The sequence below is a fragment of the Spermophilus citellus genome (assembly GCF_964194105.1).
Source record: "Spermophilus citellus genome assembly, chromosome: 7".
In the NCBI taxonomy this organism is placed as follows: Eukaryota; Metazoa; Chordata; class Mammalia; order Rodentia; family Sciuridae; genus Spermophilus; species Spermophilus citellus.
In genome coordinates this window covers 154,393,332-154,406,468 of record NC_138188.1, presented here as the reverse complement: position 1 = coordinate 154,406,468, position 13,137 = coordinate 154,393,332, and the positions used below count along the sequence as shown (strand labels likewise).

Sequence of the window (13,137 nt, the reverse complement as noted above, 5' to 3'; positions counted from 1 at the left end):
AACACAGCTCTGAGATCAATGTGTGTGTGTGTACATACTATTCAACTGTCAATTTACATGTCAATAAGCAAAAATTCCCCCCCCACACCAAGATAGAACAACAAATACAGTTGGCCTTCTGTGCCCACAGGTTCTATCTCCATGGATGTAAGCACGTGCAGATTTAAAAAAATAAATAAATAATTGGGTCTGTTGTGAACATGTGCAGACATTTTTTCTACCCTTATCCCCTAAACAATGATTTACGTAGCATTTATGTTGCATTAGATATTATAAGCAATTGGGAGATGATTTAAAGTAGACAGTAAGATCTATGTAAGTCATATGCAGATCATATGACTTAGGCATCCCAGGGCTTTCCTAACTATGGGGGTCGTCCTGTAACTCTCCCCGGAGGATACTAAGGGACAGCTACAGACAAGTTCAGAAATTCTAACACTTTTCTCCTACATTCTAGTGTACACATAGCCTGCAACTACACCCACTTTGGAATGACATTGGGAAGATGCTAAAGAAAGAGTAGGAAAAGGTCAGTCTCCTCAGAAGGCACCTGAAATGGCAGAGTCCACTCCATGAACTACCTAGAAAGGTCAGGCAAATCATGGTCACTTTTTTTTTTCTTCCTGATCTTGCTGCCTTGACACTCTCAAGAACCAAGTCCCCAGCTTGGCCTTGGTTTAGTGTTGGAGGCTGCCCCAGTCCTGCTTACTAGCCGGGTGGTCCCAGGCAACTTAGTTACGGTCTCTGAGGCTACTTCTCATCTGTAAATGAGATTAATACTTACCTCAAGGGATTGCTCAGAGGATGAAATCAAATAACACTGAGCTCAATTAATTGTTACTCCTTCCCTTTCTGTTTCACCCCTGGGCTGCCCTATCAAATAAAGCACCTGGGCAACCAAAGCCATCAATTACAGGACCGCTCGCAAGCCGAGACACTTCCCTGCTGCAGAAAGACCTGGCAGAACATTATTCACATATGGTGACTTTCCATGGAAATAGACAAGCAATTTCAGACACTTGCTCTTCATCTCTCTTCTTCTGTGACAGCTAGACACCTCCTTCGGACACTCAGTTTGTTTTACTTTAGTTACGAGTTGGCTTTTCATTGCATAAAATGTTTTAAAATGAAGATAACTCCTGAAATACCGGATGATGTGACGGAGGCATAATAAAACGTGGAGCGGTGTGTGCACATGTGTGTGTGCCCGTGGGAATGGAATGAGAGGTGTTGACTGGGAGGAGCTGGAAATGCACAGTCCTGGTCTCTCTGAGGGTGAGCCCTGGGCTGGAGTCTGAAGGGGACACCCGGCCAGCCACACCTATGTGCCCCTGGATGAAATGATGCATGAGCAGGAGGCAGTCCTCCTCTGTGACACCAGGGCAGTTGTTCCCAACTCTGCTTTAGAAAAGAGACAATGCCTGGCTCTTCCTGGGTCAATGAAATCACAAGTCCTGGGGTCCAGCTGAACAAATATTTTTTAGTCTCCTCAAGTCATTCTGTGTGCTTCCAAAGTGTATTCATCTGCCATATTTCAATATTATGAAATTCCTGGCCAATGAAATAAGGAGCTGCCGGTCAGGTTTATTTATTGGGCTGCCAATGAGCTATGTTATAGGCTGATTACATCCCACTAAAACTCACACCGTGAGGTCCAAACTTCCAATACCTTAGAACGTGACTGTATTTGGAGCTATGGCCTTTAAAGAGGTGGTTGAGTTAAAATGAGGTCATTAATGTGGGCTCTGATCCAATATGACTGTTGTCCTTGTAGGGGGGCTTAGAACACAGACACACACACAGAGAAGAGCCTGTGAGGGCACAGTGAGAAGACAGCCATCTTCAAGTCAAGGAGAAAGGCCCCAGAAGGAACCAACCCTGCCAAGATCTTGATCTAGGACTTCTACTATCCAGAACCATGGAAAAATAAATCTCTGAGGTTTAGGCCACCCAGTCTGTGGCACTTTGTTACGGCAGCTCACGCAGACTGATATGACCTGGTACTAAGTGCCACTTGTTGCATACTTGGGTTACTGATGGCAGAGAGCAGAACAGTGGCCCAGGGAACCACGTCCATCATACAATGACCTTTCTTTGAAGCCAAGGGGCATTTGAGGACCATGAAGACCTTGCAGACTGCCCCCACTATCTTTGTCTCCCATCCCCTCTCCCTCCTGCTTCTCACACTTTTCACTACATGCTAAAAGTAGGGCAAAACTAGGAAGAAAGGGAAGAAATGGGTGGAAAGAGAAGACTTAAGTGTGTCCTCATCAGAGAAACCACAGAATAAAACCAGCAACAACAAAAAGTCAACAAGTACCGAGGTGCCACTGCAAACCAAGTCCAAAAGATACATTGAAGCCCCACTCTTTAAGGCAGAGGTTTTCATTGGTGGGGTCCCAAGGATACCCCACCCTCCTCTCAGCTCTCACCCCCACACTCCAGTGCCTGGCCTTGATCTCTTATACTTCCCTTTGCTTTCTTCAAAGCAACCCCTCAAAAATCAATGACCAATTTGGCTATCTCAGGCCAAATCCTCATTTTGAGAATGCAGTCAATAGAATGGAACCCCATCCCAAAGAGGAAAATGGATGGAAGCCAGGCATGTTTGAAGATGGGCTTAAGGATCACAGGCACTAATTTTGCATGCACCATGCTTGCCTTCTCTAGGACACATTTTTTAATGCAGTGATGATAGTCTTCTAGTGGCCACTGGCAACATCTCAAAATCCTCAGGGAAGAGAGAGAAGGGAATGCTTGGGAGCCTGTGTCTCAGCAGGCTTGGAGGTGATTAGCACAAGTCACGAGCATGGAGGGGGAGGAGGGGGCCAAGATGCAGCCTCTGGGTTATTAAGAGATCTGATGCTGGAATCCCCAGGGCAAAAAAATCAATGACCCAGGAAAATGACACCAGCTGACAGCCTCAGGCAAAGGCTCAAGGAAGAGTTGCAGAGAAGAGAAAGGCTTAAGTAACTTTCCCAAACTGCAAAGCAGACCTCCTGGGAGGCCCTATAGTATACAGACTGTGGCTGGGACCCCTGACATTTTGGCATTTTCTTTCATATGTATAAACCACCCTCCTGCAAAGGAGTCTCCCTGCATCTTGCACCAGTTTTTGATGTTTCCCTTATTTAGAAAACAAGCCAGCATCTGTATAGTCAAACATGCTCTCTGGTCCTCTGCTATTGTTGTACAGCTCTGCGGGGGAGGGTCCCCTGTCTCTGTGGAGCCTCTGTTTCATTTCTATATACTCCGCCAAGTTCATAAAAAGGGGAACAGGACTGTCTGTCCCCAGGAAAGCAGGCTTTGAGACCACAGGGAATCACATGATCAGGACCTGCTGCTTCAACCAACACATTCAAGTGGACAGGAAGACTCATTTTTGGAGCTTAGGAGTTTCCCTCCATGCCCTCTAACACAGGGCTTGGGGTAGGGGTCCTAAAGTTTCCTAAAGTTTCTAGTAAAATCAGCTGACTTTGCAAAACTTCATCTTTCTTCCTGAAACTTTTCTAATGTTTTCTTGATCCCATACTGTATAGAATTGGGGTTTAAACTTGAATGTGTCTGTGGTTTCTTCTCTTCTTCTTCCTCTTCTTCCCCAAAGGCTGAATTACACTTTCTCCCTAGCCTTCAGGTCCCCAGGAAGTAACACTGAAATAGGGGGCTGGGTTGTGGATGGACCTGGCAACAACACCACCTACTGCTGGTTGCAGGGAGTTTAAAGCTCTAGAATTTGGGTCCACATGGAGAACAGAAGGAAAAGGCTTTTGTTATTCTTATTACTTACAGGAATCTGCATCAGAACATCCATTTCCCTCAGGATGTAGTCTCCCTGTTTGATATGTCAAATTCAAGTGTATAATTATTGCTACCAGACAATTCTAAGCTGGGGGTGGGGTGTGGGGTGCAGTAACCTATAGACTGTAACAAGTATTGCAACTACTTCCCTAAAGAAACAAACTCTTAAGTGTCTATAATCTGTGAAAACAATCTAATGGTTACAGTACAATTTGCCTAAAGCAATATTTGTTCAGTTGCAATGATGTCACCAAAATGGGCTTGTCAGCTTTTCATTCTTGCCTTATAATATTCAGAGCTAGATGTACTGAACTTAGAACTGCTCCCTATAGCTTAAATCAGCAAATGCAAAGCTTTTGTAGCAGCCAAGAAAGTTCTATTATAAAGAAAAAGGAAGAAGGAGGAGAAAGAAAGAAAGAAAAAGTCGATAGCACTTGAAAAACCCGATGCATTTCCCCAGCACATTTACCACAGAGTTTTGATTCTCTGGGGCTTGAGTTTAAGGGCCATAGTTTGCTTGCCAAATAGGCATATCTTGGCTTCCTTTGCCAGGCAGGAACACTGCCTTGATATTAAATATTCAAAGCAAAGAACCTCTGACCCAAGGGCTTTCAGCTAACAATGGCATTCTCTGTAAGTAAACCAGAAACCCAACTCAACTTTTGCTTTGCCAGTGTTCTTTGCCATGTACTAGTCTACTGCACAAACAGCACGGAGGAATGACTCCATTTACCATGATTATATTGCAAAAGACCCTGCACCAGGGGGCCCCAGACAGGGTCTGTGAAAAGCCTGGACTTGGCAGAAGATCCCTGAGAAGGGGGAGTGTGGGGCTCGGAGCTGCTTCCCGGGCTAGGCGGAGGGAGTGGGGGCTGTTTGCAGGCTTCCAGCCTTGCCAGTTGGAGACCCAGGGCCATAACTGCAACAAGGGCTCTTGTTACCTTAAACAAGTGCCGCGCTAATAGAAGCACATGTTTCTATAGCCATCACCAACCTTGAAACTTCACTGACTTTGCGGCCACACCTGCCTCCTTGGAACTAACATGCTTTGCAGGAGGTTGGGTCGGAATTCCCAAAAAGAAAAGCCTTGTAGTTTACTCAGTAGGAGGAAGTCGGGACATTTGTATGTGTGTGAAGGAAACCAGGGAGACCGGGAACGTTGGGCACCTATTGGAAGTGAAGTCATGCCCCCGAGTGTCCTCCCTGTTCTGAGCTTCTCCCCATCTCTCATGGGATCTCCACCAGACCTCTGTTGCCCGCAGGCTTGCTCGCTGCCTGCCGGCAAGGACTATAGGTCTAGGGTCTCCTGCGCTAATCTCCTTACGTGGGCACCCGGGAGTCTGCTTGGGGAGCAATTTAACTATGTGGGTGGCAGAGAAAGTACAACTCCTTCCACCACAACACGTGTATCTTCTAGAGCTGGGCGCGGCACAGGGTTCAGCCTAGGGAGCCGCCAGTGAACGTGCGACTGTCAGGGCTGGGTCGCTGGTGTGGGAAAATTGACGAAGTGGACGGGAGGGCAAGAAACTCCAAACACATTACACATCCTTCCTTGGAGTGGGGGGCTACCCTGCCGCCACTGCCACACGCAACCATCTATAAGCCAAGAAAACTAAGAGCACTCCTCAACTTTAACCCAACCAGATCGTGGCCCCTCGGGCAGCTGCTCCCAGCGGAGGGCTCACCTGGGCGCAACCTGGCGCCCGGGACGCACGGCGAAGGAGGGCGCTCTTACCGGAGAAGTCCGTGAGTGCTGCGATCTCTTTGGAACAGACCAGGACCGTGCAGTAGAAGAGGCGCAGGAGCTGCCCGGGAGGCTCTACCTGCCTGCGGAGGGCGGGATGCTGCGCGGGCTGGGGCGCTGGCGGTGGGCGCGTGCGTCCTGGCAGGCGCATGGTGCGCTGCGCAGCTGGGCGCCCGCAGGGGCCCAGAGTGCCGGGGGGATCGCAGAAAGGAGGGCGGCGTCACATGGCTGAGCGCGTCGGTGGCTTGTAGCTCGCTGCCCCCCGCCGCCTCCTGGCTGTCGGAGCCGCCTCCCAGAAGCAGCCCAGCCCGGGATCCCCAGCAAAAGGGAGGGGGCGGAGAACTGGGGCGGGGCGAGGAGCCCCGGGAAGGATCAGCGTAGTTTCCCCGGGAGGAAATCTCCGCTGCCGCCGCTGGTAAGGAAGCGGGGAGGGTGGGGGGCCTAGAGAAAGCGTAGCCTTCACCCGGTGGAGGCTGCGGAGGCCGGTGGCTGCTGCGTAGCAGGCAGGGGAGAGCGCCCCCAACAGCGCTCCCCAATCTGCGCCACTTGAGCGCCTTCCACGCTGGGGTCACAAACAGGGAGAAGGCCCGGCACTCCTGGCCCAGCCCGTGCTGGCGGAGTGCCAGCTTCACCCTGGTCAGTCGAGCAGCGCGACCGGTGCCCGTGACGCACTTTAGAGGCATTTCGGTGTTTGCAGCCCGGGCGCTTCCCAGTGGAGGACCAAGGGAAGGTGGGGTCCTGGAGGCACAGGATAACAGCACTGCTATCCTAGCGACCCGCTGCGCTCCTGGTGTAGTCACCAAGCACTCCTAATTCCCATTTCACATAATAGAAGACCGAGCCCCAGAATTTGCCTAAGGTCTGGCAGACAGGACAAGAACCAATGGGGGTCTCAAAAGAAGTCAAAGGGCCCCAGAACCGATTTCTTTTCCCTTCCACTGTGTTTCCTTTGCTTGTTGATTCTCAGCAGCAATTGGCCATCTTACACTGGGCCGGAATAAAGAGCTGCTGAGCGCTGATAATTGGGCTTTGTTTTAAAATGGGCCACAGCATCTTTACGAACATCTTGATTACGTGCGGTGTGACTGGTTTGGAAGCCCAGCCCGGAGGCGAAGAGCTCGGAGGAACCCAGGACAAGTGCGCCCACGGGCAGCTACCTGGGTTGAGACACCCCAGCCCTACGGTCCGCGCCAGCGATCCCCGCTCGGTGGCGCCGGTCAAAGGGAGAAAAGCCAGGCCGGCGAGCGCTAGGCACAAAATGTTCCTGATCACCGCCCGCAGGCCCTGCCAAGTTCCCGGCGTGCCTGACGCGGAAACATAGATAATGAGGCCCAAAGGCGGGGCCAGGAGCACTGCCCCCGCGGGCTCCAGAGCCAAAGAGCCTCAGAGCTTTGCAGGGAGGCATGGAAGAGAAAACTCTCGGTGGTGCCCCTTCTGAGGTGGGCCACAGAGATTGCAGAGGGGCAAAAGACACTGAGTTTCACACAGTGCTCCCACAGGGGCTAAGCCAGCGGAATTGGGATTTCTCATTCCCTTTTTCCCTGATGGCAATGCTAAGTTTCAGGATTTGTCGAGCCGGATCCAGTCTACTAGGCACAAAGATTTTTTAAATCTACATTAAGATAAAAACTCAGCCTTCTCAATAATCCTGGGCCATAGGTATTAATGTGCACTTCTTAGTTGGAGTCGCTGGGCCTGGGAGTGTAGATAAGAATGCTCAAGACGCAGAAGTTAGTAAAGTTTGCCCAGGGCTCCGGTCCCTCTTGGATTTTCTAATCTATCCATTCATTCCTCAGGTTTGTATATGAATTGGGTACAGTGTGTGCCAGGTTCTATGCTAGGGACTGGACATACTGGCAGGGTGAGACAACCACATTCCCTGGGGGGACAGGGGCTGGCTGCACTGTTCTCTGGTTCTACAGTAGCTTCCAGATGCCAGGGTGGGCATTGTTACTGTGACCCCATACCAGGCGTCCTTATCTGTAAAGTCCTCAGGCTAGTTGTGAGGATTTAATAAGTGGACACAGGTGATGTGCATAAAACAGAGCCTGAAACAGTAAGTGTTCAGTCAATATTAGCTGTGTTACAACATGGAAGAAACACATTGAACAGTTACTGCCCAACAAATGGAGATTGGTGAAAGACCAGGGGCCACTGGAGCAAAAGAGAGAAACAAGAAGAAATGAGCCGAGAGGGGAGGGCAGATGCCAGGGGGGAAATTCCAAGGCAAGATGGATGAGAAAGATAACATGAGTTGGCACAAGCTAGGCATTAGGGGAGGGTGAACATTTTAGAAAAGGGCACTAGTCTGTTGAAATCCAAAAAGAATGTGGCTCCATAGAAGGATGAAGAGATGGCTAGGGTGGTTGGAACAGAGAAAAGGGCAGGGTGACCTGGAGAGTCCAACAGGCTGGAGCTGAGGACCTTGGAGGCCTCAGCAAGCACTTCCATCTTTATCTGAAGGTATTGCTTAATGGACATTTTTATGTGAAACTGGCAGTAGGTTATAAGCAGAGAAGTGATGTGACAGGATGTGTTCTGTAAGAGATTACCATGCTTATAGCTGGAGGTTTAGCTCAGTGGTACAGCATTTGCCTAGCATGAGTTCAACCCACAACACCAAAAAAAAAATAAAATAAAAAATAAATAAATAAATAAATACATATAAGAGTATTGTGGTTGCTGAGTGCAAAGTGACTAGAGGAGTCAAAAGGGACTCCAGGGAACATATGCCCCACAGAGACCCAACAGTTGCTTGGGTAACATTCATTGCAGCATATTCACAGTAGTCAAATGGTGGAAGCAATCCAAGTGTCCATCAATGAATGAGTGGATCAACAAAATGCAGAATATTATTCACCCATATAAGGAATGACAATCTGACACCTTGAAGACGTTATCCTAAGAAATAAGCCAGGCACAAAAGGACAAATAATGCACGTGTCCACTTATATGAAACATTTACAACAGGCAAATTCATGGAGATAGAATGTACACTAGAGATTACCAGGAGCTGGAGGGAAGGAGTGGAGAGTTATTGTTTAAGGAGTACTGAGTTCCTGTTTGATCTTCAAAATTCGGGAAGTAGTAGTGATGGTTGCATATCTGGGATGTTAATTACAGCCACTGAATTATATAATTAAAATGGTTAAAATGGTACATTTTATGTTATATAAATTTATCAAAACAACAACAACAAAAACAATGTAATATGCCCAAACTCATTGGATTTTGAATGGATGAGTTGTATGACTTGTGAAAAACATCTCAAACTGCTAAAAAGAAAAAAAGTCAAACAAGACCACTAAGATGGGTTTGAAGAGATGGTCAGGAAGGAGTGTGGTCAGGAGAGCATGGCTGTGCTCTAGGCTGGTGTGCTGCAGGCCCATACAGAGAGGGAGAAGGGGCCAACTTGGAAGAAGTCTAGGAGGAGGGTGGACAGCACAGTGTAACCAGGAGGGTGTGGGACATAAGGAAGGGAGAGGAGAGTGAGGACAGCTCCCGGGCTTCCCTCTGCATTGTCCTTCAATCGTTGGCTGTTAAATTGGAAGAGTTTACTTCTATTCAAGAATGGTTTTTTTTTTAATTCTCTTTTTTAGTTGTAGACGGACATGATACCTTTATTTTATTTATTCATATTTATTTATTTTATTTTATTTTTTTTACAAATCTTTTTTTTTTTTAAAGAGAGAGTGAGAGAGGGGAGAGAGAGAGAGAGAGCGAGAGAGAGAATTTTTAATATTTATTTTTCAGTTCTCGGCGGACACAACATCTTTGTTGGTATGTGGTGCTGAGGATCGAACCCCGGCCGCACGCATGCCAGTCGAGCGCGCTACCGCTTGAGCCACATCCCCAGCCCTGTTTATTCATATTTATGTGGTGCTGAGGATTGAACCCATGCCTCCCGTGTGCAAGGCCAGTGCTCTGCCACTGAGCTACAACCCCAGCCCAAGGATGTTTTAATCTTTCAAGAAAACAAAATAACTACAGTCATCTTCCTGCCTCCCCCATTTCCAAGTACCTTGGTTTCCCCCAATCAAATGGCAACTCCATTCCCTGCCCTATTCCCCTCCTTCTAAATATTATAGAATCAAATACCTCAAATTTGGGGCTCTATAAAAATTCATAGGAAAGGAAGGCAGGGAAGGACTATGAGCTTCCAAGGAGGGGAAACCTTGCAAAATCAATTTGAGCCATGAGGAGGACTAATCTTTCCTACCAAGGCAATTTTCCCCTAAGCTCTTTCTTCTATGTGGGAATCTGATACATAAAAAGCAATTGTAGCCATTTGATTATTCAGTGCAATTATGGACATTGGAATTAGGGTGAATTCTGTCTGGTGAAAGGTGATCCAAATAATAAACTGTTCCCCAAAATTAATACTCCCACCAACCATTTGAGATGATGCTAACCAGTTAGCAACATGATTTATTGGTTCATTACAATATAAAATGAAGGGCCACCTTTAAAAAATTTTGTTCAGAATTCCAAGATAGCAATAGCAGAGCATTAAACCAAGCCTGGGCTATTTGAGCATAGGATCCTGAGTGATTGCCCAGGTCACATGAAGTCAGCCCTGCTGTTACCAGTATCTCCATTTCTCAGATGAGAAAACTGAGAACCCATGCTCAGTTGGACCATCCAAGCCAGAATTTGAAGCCCTCTTGTTCTGTAAGGACACAGCAATTAGGGGATGGATGGTAAAATAAGGACTGGGGATATAGATCAGTGGTAGAGCACCTGACTAGCATGGAGCATGGATGAGACCCTTGGTTCAATCCTCAGTACCACAGTTCTCTGTGGGGGAAGTAGGTGTTCCTTTTTATGTGATGGTACCATTAGGCACTCTTGTCTCCTCTTGTATGATATTAAGATGTGCCTCTGTATTTGCAGAATGCATTCTGTGTATGAGAGGAATCCTTACAGGACGTTGTAAATTAGATGTCTTATTTCATCTCTCTCTTTTTTTTTTTTGTGGGGGGGGTGTACCAGGGAATGAATTCAAGGGCACTCGACCACTGAGCCACTTCCCTAGCCCTATTTTTTGTATTTTATCTAGAGACAAGGTCTCACTGAGTTGCTTAGCACCTCACTTTTGCTGTGGCTGACTTTTGAACTCGCGATCCTTCTGCTTCAGCCTCCCCAGCTGGGAGAGGTGGAATTACAGGTCCGCACCACCACGCCCAGCTCTCTCTCTTCTTTTAAAGGCAATCTGTCCCATTTTTCTGTTACGATCCTATTTTCCTTCTTCCTTGAGGTCCTGGCTGTTTTCTTCTGCATATATCCCAGCCTATTTTGGAAATTATATATCTGGCACTCAAACTTTATCTCTTACCATATCCTTTCACCTGAACCATCAAGGTGAGACTTTTAGCTTCTACCAAAGATGAGCTATAGCCTTTCTGAGAAGACATAAGCCACCATTTATCAACCTCAAAGAAACAGACCTTTCGGCTCAGAAGCAGGAGGCTAAATGTTGTCCAGATCTTAAAAGAGTTATTTTTAGAAAGCAACAAACGGGGGTTTGTTTATGGAATTGGCACCACAGAGCCCATCAATAGCAAAGAACTTTCCTGCTGTTTCTGTAGAAATGTGTGGGGAAGGTTTGGACCAAAAGCAGTTAAAGAAGGCCTTTAAGAATATGTTCACAGCTGTCAACTGATGTCTGCACTGTTAGCCCAGGCAAGGCCAAAGGCATCTAGTCCAATAGTGTCTCTCTTTTTTGTTTCTTGTACTGAAGATTTAACCCAGAGTTGCTTAACCACTGAGCTACATCCCTAGCCCTTTTTATTTTATTTTTTTGTTTTGATACAGAGTCTTACTACGTTGCTGAGGCTGGCCTCAAACTTGTAATCCTCCTGCCTAAGCCACCATTTATCCACCTCAAAGAAACAGACCTTTTGGCTCATTAGTCCTCACTAGGACTACAGGTATATATCACCACGCTTGGCTAATGTTTTCTAAAATATATATTTTTTGTTAATTTGTGTATACACTGTCTATGTGATTACATGTGAGTCATATTTTCTTTCTGTGAAATAAGAACATGCCACCAGCAAACTTTTGGTGTTCCTGGCTCATGGTCAATGATTGAATTCTGATTCATGGAGATTTTTCAGTGTGGGAATTCACTGGAAAACTCACTTTCTGGAGGAGAGCACAGACTGCATCCTGGAGGGAGTGGACACCTTTCTCCCATTTCCTGGCCAAGGCTGAAGAGTACGGTCTGTGTCCCAAGGAAGCCCTGAGGACCCTGCCAGTGGCTTGCCACTCTTCAGTGAATGCTGCAGAGAGCTAGCCAGCTTGAGCCCCACATGAAGGGATCTTTCGTATCCAGAGACCCCCTACTCCCTTCTCCCTCTTCCTTTCATTTAGGGACTGGGCACTTGTTATGGTTTAGATACGAGGTCTCCCCCAGAAGCTCTTAAGTGAGACAATGCAAGAAAGTTTAGAGGTGAAACGATTGGGTTATGAGAGCCTTAACCTAATCAGTGTGCTAATCCACTGATGGGATTAATTGGGTGGGGACTGTGGGTAGGAAGGGTGTGCCTGCAGGAGGTGGGTCCTTGGGGCTGTGCCTTTGGGGTTTATATTTTGTCTTTGTTGAGTGGAGCAGTCTCTCTGCTTCCTGGCGGCCATGTCCTGAGCCACCTTCCTCCATCACACTTTTCCACCATGCTGTTCTCCTTCACTTTGGGCCCAGACGTATGGAGCCACCTGTCTATGGACTGAGACCCATGAGTCCCAGATGAACTTTTCCTTCTCTAAAATTGTTCTTGTCGGGTTTTTTTTTTTTTTTTTTTTGTCTCAGCAGTGAAAAAGCTGACAAAACAACTCTCTTCCTACCTCCTCTGATGTCAGAAAGGGAAGAGTGGCGGTGGAAGGAAGCAGCCTAGCTTGCTGGAAAGCAGCAGTGCAGGTTCTAGCAGCCAGGCCTCCCTGCAAGCCCACACAGCGTAGGGCAGTGGCGAAAGGTGCAGGTTCTGTGGTCAGTGCACAAAGGCTCTGCCAAGTCCCAGCTCTGCCAAGACTGGCCCTGGTGTTACAGCTGTGGTGTCAGTCAAAGTTAACAGCGACTGAGCGTGGAAGCGTCACATGTGGGTAGCCAGATGAAAAACGCAGTCATCTACACTTTACATTGGCATTCATTTTATGGACTTGGTACATTATTGTTCATTGAGCAGAAGATGATATTTGATTTTAACTTGAACCCTTAGGAATGTCTTTGCTTCAAATGACACTTTGTCCTCTTAGGTAACGATAGAAACAGCTGCCCACTGTTTCCCCTGAGTGATAGCAGCCCAGTCTCTGGTGGCACAGTGGAAGGGACTTCGCCATCAGAAAGGGTTGTCTTCCTCTTCCTGTACTCTTCCCAACCCTGATTTTGGAATACCCACTTTTGTTCCCACCTCTGGCCCACCCTGTCAGTAACCTCAAGCCTGTCTCAAGTCTCGCCCTCATCTTCTGCCCAACAGCGTCCCTGACCCCTAGTCCTCTGTGACATATGTGAGTTTGGGGAACCTGCCTTTCCTCTGAGATGCCTACTGAATCTAACTTCAGTTCTGAGATCTTCTCTTTGAAGGCCTGAAAAAATT

General features: G+C 47.4%; 1 protein-coding gene and 1 long non-coding RNA gene across 5 annotated transcripts in view; one reads left to right on the top strand and one right to left on the bottom strand.

Annotated features, from left to right (window-relative positions):
- EVA1C (eva-1 homolog C) overlaps positions 1–6,160 on the bottom strand; it is an 84,590-nt gene extending 78,430 nt beyond the window's left edge. For 3 of the 4 annotated variants that reach the window (XM_081301302.1, XM_081301301.1, XM_081301303.1), the window contains exon 1: positions 5,534–6,160. In XM_081301302.1, the coding sequence (XP_081157428.1) occupies positions 5,534–5,693 (160 nt within the window). In that variant the 5' untranslated portion in view covers positions 5,694–6,160. The remainder of the gene's footprint in view (positions 1–5,533) is intronic. The other variant, XM_081301300.1, reaches the window with a different exon arrangement.
- Positions 5,818–12,482, top strand: LOC308653018. The gene is made up of 3 exons (XR_014022971.1): positions 5,818–5,957; positions 11,357–11,472; positions 12,354–12,482. It is a non-coding gene; the product is annotated as an uncharacterized lncRNA (long non-coding RNA).
- Positions 12,483–13,137: the final 655 nt, after the last annotated feature.